This window comes from Pundamilia nyererei, unplaced genomic scaffold, assembly GCF_000239375.1.
Source record: "Pundamilia nyererei isolate P.nyererei 1_Seehausen unplaced genomic scaffold, PunNye1.0 scaffold00526, whole genome shotgun sequence".
Taxonomy (NCBI): Eukaryota; Metazoa; Chordata; class Actinopteri; order Cichliformes; family Cichlidae; genus Pundamilia; species Pundamilia nyererei.
In genome coordinates this window covers 118,386-125,047 of record NW_005187927.1, presented here as the reverse complement: position 1 = coordinate 125,047, position 6,662 = coordinate 118,386, and the positions used below count along the sequence as shown (strand labels likewise).

The 6,662-nt window shown below is 43.4% G+C and overlaps 1 protein-coding gene across 1 annotated transcript in view; it reads left to right on the top strand.

Annotated features, from left to right (window-relative positions):
* The first annotated feature begins 5,483 nt into the window (after nucleotides 1–5,483).
* The window catches only part of LOC102195202 (PDZ domain-containing protein 2-like), a 17,905-nt gene continuing 16,726 nt past the window's right edge, over nucleotides 5,484–6,662 (top strand). Inside the window, exons 1-2 of the mRNA XM_005754225.1 lie at nucleotides 5,484–6,411; nucleotides 6,530–6,659. Of these exons, the coding sequence (XP_005754282.1) occupies nucleotides 5,486–6,411; nucleotides 6,530–6,659 (1,056 nt within the window). The 5' untranslated portion in view covers nucleotides 5,484–5,485. The remainder of the gene's footprint in view (nucleotides 6,412–6,529; nucleotides 6,660–6,662) is intronic.

The following is a 6,662-nucleotide window of genomic DNA, read 5'->3' as shown; positions in this document are numbered from 1 at the left end:
AAAAAAAAAAGAGAGACCGACCAAAAGATAAAATATTACTGATGAAGAAATAGTTTTGTATTCGAGATCACTGCAAAAAGTGCAGCCTTACCTAATGTCCACTAAGGTTGGGCGATTAGACGAATATATCGACTATCAACAATAGGTTGAGCCTTTCGCCGACTGTGTTTACAAGACGAATTTTTTAATTTTTTTGCCCATGAGTAAGTATAATAATAATGTTGGTTGAAGGCAAGAGAAGCAGTCAACGGGAAATATACAGTAATAGTGATGTTTTAACGGCATGAACAAATGCAGCGATTCATTTACTCAAACTCAGAATGAAAGAACAGCAGTAGTCTATGTTCAGGAAAAAACTAAACATTTAATTTAAATAAAGAAACCGCAATGGTGGGTAGGGATACAAAGAAACTGTCTTCTTCTTCCACTTTAACTGTGTTCCAGTGTTTATGTCTTAGACACTCGACCAAACAACAAATAAGTTAAAAACCAACATGTCACTTCCAGCGACCATAAAAAAATATCAGAGGTAAAGTTAAGGTTTTTTGTGCAATTTGGTGCATCTCAAATAAATAAATGAATAATCCAAAAAAGTATGTTTCTGTTAACACAGAAACTCCAACAAGGAAAACTTTCTATTTATGTTCTAGATGCGCAAATCAGTCCGTGCATGATTACATTACTCCGCCCATTAACAAGTCACCTGCGCGAATATGTTGGTTATCATCATTTGTTTGACTGACGATTGTTGGTTGGAAAATTTTTAAATCTCGCCCAACCTTAATGTCCACCTTACTGTTAATCATTTTGGGATTGCTTTCAGAACTGCACACGATAATTTGAAGCTAGCAGGTTGTTAATGCTATCCATCAAGTTTAACAGTCTATGAACTAACTTTAGCTAACGTCAGGTAACATTGTTAGCTGATGTCAGTGTTAGCTGACATCACAGCAATATCACATCGAAGCTACTGAAGTGGCACATAGCCCAGGTAGCTACCACAACTAAAATGAGATATTTGCAGTAGGCTAACGTTAGTTTTTAAAAATAACTTACTTGATTTGTTAGGTTGGAGGTGGAGTTTTTGGCGAGGAGAGCATCTTCTTTTTTTGCATTGCACTGTTAAATTTCGCCCATCCCTTTCTTCTTTGAATATGAAATGGTGTTGGAACTTCCAAGTCCGAAACTCTGTTGCGCTGGCGCTGGCTCCGGGTCCATCGTGTGATTGACGCCACCAACAGGACGCGTTTTCTTTTTACAGCCTCTTCTCGAGTGTTTTGTTTGGGTTTCCAGCCGCAATGCGCAGCGTGGAATGACCAGAATTACAGAGGACCGCCATGTAATCCATTTATAACAAAGTAACTGTATTCTAAATACCACCCTTTTAAACAGTAACTGTAACGGAATACAGTTACTCATATTTTGTATTTTAAATACGTAACGGCGGTACATGTACTCTGTTACTCCCCAACACTGATCAGAGGGTTGGTGGTTCAATCCCTGCTGAATATACTGGACGGGATACTAAACCCAACTTGCTCTCTGATGCATCCATCGGAGTGTGAATGTCTCTGATTGTTAGATAGAAAGCAGTTAAATAGAAAAAGTTTTTGTGTGAATGGATGAAAGAACCTAGTTGTGTGAAGCTTTGAGAAAATAGAAAAGCTCCATTTAAAAACCGTATATATGGACTGCCCAGCTGATTGGCCAATGTCAGACGAGAATAAAAACAAACATTGGCTACTCAGAGCTTTAGACTCTTCCTTCCACCCAACCCTTTCTACATTTCCTCAGTGCAGTAATAATATGTTTATAGCTGCTGTGGTCTGCGTCTCATCACACAGTTGTCTTTGCATTGGGGAAGAAGCACTAACAATATACAGGCTGGATTCCTGATTAGATGCTCAGCTACACTAAGCAGCTGAACATGTCACTTCTGTCACGCTACACTGCTCGTTCACTTTCTGCAGCCTGCCCATCAGCTTACACTCAAACCTCCAGCTGCTGGGAGGAAAACAGTCTCCACTTAATGGTTACGACATGATTAAATCGTAAATTTGTGTGTCTTTGAATGTGCGCTTACACTGCTGTGTAGTGCTGTTTCTAAGCCACCAGGTAGTTTTACTCTTTAAGCTTTCACATAGACTGCTGTGTGTTTTCCTTTAATGCTGTCCTCAGATGTAGGATCAGCATCCCCGCTCTCTCCTCCCCAAAGCAACCTGCACGCCTCTGACTCTCTGTTCACGGTGACTAACCTTTATATTTTACTTTTAATGACCAATATTAGATTTGCCCTGTAGCTTCACACTAGGTGTAGTGTAACATTACTCTTTATGTAACACAGAGATTGCTGTGGGGCACTAAAACGGGGAGTCTTTCCACATGTCTGTTTTAAAGCCATCATGTCTCTCTGAGTAAACATGTCATCATAGATCAACATTACTAATAAGCAGGCGAAGGAAAAAGGAGGAAAAGTCACTTCCTCTGATAACCTGTTCATATACGCTGCTCCTGACAGTTTCAGTTCTGTAACTGGTAAACAGAGACTTCTTCACATCTTTGCATGTTAGACACTAAAGTGCAAACATGTGTAATACAAGAGAGAGCAGTCGATCATGTGACTTCCTGGATCAGCCACAGCAATGTCTCCAGCTAAGTCCTGCAGTTGACCAGCTGAGTATACATCTGTGTAGCTTTAGTCTTTCCTTATGAGATTGTAGATTATAATATAATGCAACCCTTTTGATGCATATCACTGTATCGTATGTAATAGTATTGTACAGTGTGGCTGTATGCATTCCCTCTGTATGTTAGGAGTCAGCAGTTCACAGCAATGACTGTATCAAATATAACACAGTCAGTGCGCCCCAGGGTGGCTGTGGCTACAATGTAGCTTGCCATCACCAGTGTGTGAATGTGTGCGTGAATGGGTGAATGACTGGATATGTAAAGCGCTTTGGGGTCCTAAGGGACTAGTAAAGGCGCTATATAAATACAGGCCATTTACCATTTACCATAGAGTCATTGGTTCAAATCAGAGAGAAATCCATTCGGGTTCATTTCACGCTGCTAACATGAGAAAAGGTCTTTAATCACTTCACCTTCATGACGGCGCCTCACCTCTCATGCAACAGGCTGAATTACATAGATACATGTTATATAGTGGTGCAGCGGATCGCGGTTGATCCGTAATCTGAACCGATCCCACTCCAAGGTTCGGCACGCACGTGGTCCGAAGATTCGAAAAAGAAGAAAAAAAAGTATGTGTATGGTGCGCGTGGTAGGTCTGTCAAGCGATAGCTATGGCCAGCGCTAGCGGTCCAAGTGGAGGAGCAGAGGAGTTTGTGGCATTTAAGCAGCCCTTTGCTGCCCAGCCCGACCGGGCTAAAGCTATTACAGAAGCTACTGGGTGTTTAGCTGCAGACGGGAGGCCGTATTCTGTTGTGCAAAACAAGGGGTTTAAACTATGATGAATGTGCTTGAGCCACGCTATGATATCCGGTTGCGCGTCCACTTTAGTGGCAAGATCATTCCAAGCATGTATGAGCAGGAGAAGTTTAAAGTTATGGCTGAACTGTCCCAGGCATCTTCTGTTGCCCAACTACTACAAATGGGTGGAGCTCCAGGGCAACGGAAAACTACGTGACCGTGACCGCTCATTATATCACAGCGGAGTGCGATGTAATGAGCGGTGTGTATTATTGTAGGGTCTACCTTACAATATAAAGCACCTTGAGGCGACTGTTGTTGTGATTTGGCGCTTTATAAATAAAACTGAATTGAATTGAATTGAGTGGTAGATACAAAGCCCTATACTGCACTATATTGTACCATAATTTTTTTTAATAACTGCGTGGAATGAGTCTTGAGTTGAATGTTTTTAACAGGCAAAAAATACTTCAATAAGTAAATGTTAAATTTTTGTCTTTTTTCTTTTTTTGCTGATCCGAAAATTGATCAGATCCGAACTGTGAGATTTTTGATCCGTTGCACCACTAATATGTACACATAAATAATTAAACTTACACATCAAATTATATCATATAAATTACAATTCACTGGTTTCATATTTAAAAAAATATGTAATGTAAATTATTCGTTGTTACCAACCTCCTCTCATTCGATCCTGATCTTTTCATGTCTTGTGCCAGCTGTAGATCGACTGCTCAGCCCGGGAGGGACTGTGTGGTCACAGAGCAGTGATGGATCCACAGTGGATCCAGCCAAATCTGTTCAGGGGGGTACTGATCAAGTAATAAGAACACATTTAGGAAAAGCCACAATCCAACCAGACTGTAACTTGCCCATCGTCAATGTAGACGACGTGTTATCAGATGTGAGCCACGACACCAGTGAGGAAATATCATGTGATGAGCCTGAAACCTGCTGTCCAGGCCAACATGGTGCAGCCCTGTGTGAGAAGCCTCCTTTGGAAGCCAGAGATGAAAAGGGTGCTGCCTTTCTGATGAATAAATGTGTGAACCAACAGAAAGAAGGCAGCTCTGCAGTTTTCAGCGGATCAGGTCCAGAAAAATCAAATCCTAGTTGTAAACACATGGATCCCACTGTAGATGTCAGTGGTTCAAACAGTGACTGCAGTGCAGTGGTAAAGAACATGGCAGATGGTATTGGTGGTGTCTCTTCTACACGGTCACCATGCCAGTTTCTTAACAGTACAGCACCTGTTTCTGCTACAGAGCCACACTTTGACAGAGTTAAAGCGTGTGCAGCATCCAGACACACGAGCGTTTACAGAAACCATGCTCCACCAGCAGCCCACTCCGTCACTGAAAAGCTGCATGCAGACGTCTCCCAAAGATCAGATTTACTGAGGTGTGACGACACACAAACATATTCAGTGGAATCCAACCCCTCAGGCTCCAGGCTATCCAAAATGTCAGCGTCAGTGAGCAACAATCACAAAGTCGTGCAGTGTAAAGATACGTTAAAGCCTGACGCTCGCTCCTTACCTAAGACAAGCTCAAAGCTGAAACACCTTGGTTACTCAGACAGTCCTGTGTGGAGGAGTAACTTCAGACTTCAGGTTGAAAGTGGTCCTTCCACATTTAAAGGTTTGAGTATTAAAAAGAAGAACAGCCCAGAGGAGCCTCTTCAAAAACTGTTGGGGAGTCCAGTCCTTGCAGATACAAAGGCTTCCTTCAGACAGTCAACAAATCCAGCAGCTGTGGTAACCATTGGGATTTTGAAGCCCACTAACCAGCCTGATGTCAGGAGTGGCCTAGCTGTGGCCGGAGCAGGTGACACAAAGCAAATAATGACTGAGCATGGAAATTCAGATGGAGCTTTGCAAACTGTGCAGCTGCCCAAAAAAGATATGCACGTAGGTTACGAAGCAAAAGCTGAATCACATGGACCTGCCACTCAGAGGACATTCATGGAAGTGCGACTGTCTTCCTCCTCCTCCTCCTCATCATCATCATCATCATCATCATCAGCAGCAGCAGCAGCAGCAGCAGCAGCAGCTATGTCACATAGAGACAAAAAGGTTTCAAAAGAAAATAAACACAGAAATGATACAGATGCACGATTAGCAGCAATGCATTCATCCACTGTCACCGCAGAAGAAAGAACAGCTGCCTCGGTCACCAACACAGCATTTCATTCACTGTCTTCTACAGCAGCTCATTCAACAAGTAAAGGTTTCAAACCTGTGACAGTTATGGAGACAGAAGAGACAGCGAAGTCCAGCACATCCAGACTGTCCACACAGACCCTGTCCACACGGACCCTGTCCGCACAGACCCTGTCCACACAGACCCTGTCCGCACACACTGCCTCGTCTGCAGGGTACAGTCCTTTCTCTGTCCGACATAAAATCAAATCCTTTGAGAATCTGGCTAATGTTGACAAGCCCCTGGTGAAAAGCAGTGATCCTCAGCCGTATGCGCTGGCATATAGAGCCCCGCTGAACCAAAGGATTGCAGGTTATATGGAACTGGTTAATGCTGTTGACTTCCGGACACGGCAAAGGAGTTTTAGCTCTTATGTGGAAAATCTGCTTCCAGCCACATCCTGTTCTCTTCGTCTTCGTAAGTCTTCTGAGAATGAAGTTCACAAAGCTCCAGATGGGGCTGCACCACACACTCCTCCAGTGCTGCGCAAGAAACATGGCAGACTTCTCTACAGTAGGTTACGGCAGCTCAGGGCTCTCAGCATGCCTGAGCTGGAAAAACTGTGCAAAGAGGACGCTGCAGGAGGGTGCAGCAATGCTGATAAAACAGACTCTGACACCCAGTCCACTATAGCCCCAGTGACTGACAGCTTTCCAACCTGTGCAACTCCAGTGAAAGCAGATTTGAACAGCGTTAACCACAGTGAGGCTGAAGTCACTGAAGAGACTGCTCAGAGGACCCGAGAGACCCATGGCCGGCAGCTCGGCTGGTCCATCAGGTGAGACTTTAAACCAGTCATTGTAAATCACAGCAGCTGCTTTGCTCCAAACATAACTGTGAAATGTGGGTGAAAAAAACACATTAAATGTCCTGATTCGATGGCTTTTTCTCTGCAGTTTAGAGGAGCTGTCGGCTTCACCTGTGAGTCAGTGTAAACTGCAAACACTGCTGTCCTCACTAACAGCGAAAGCTTACATATCAACCCTGCTTCAGCAAACCAAGGTAATGTCTCACTGCAGATACAGAGTC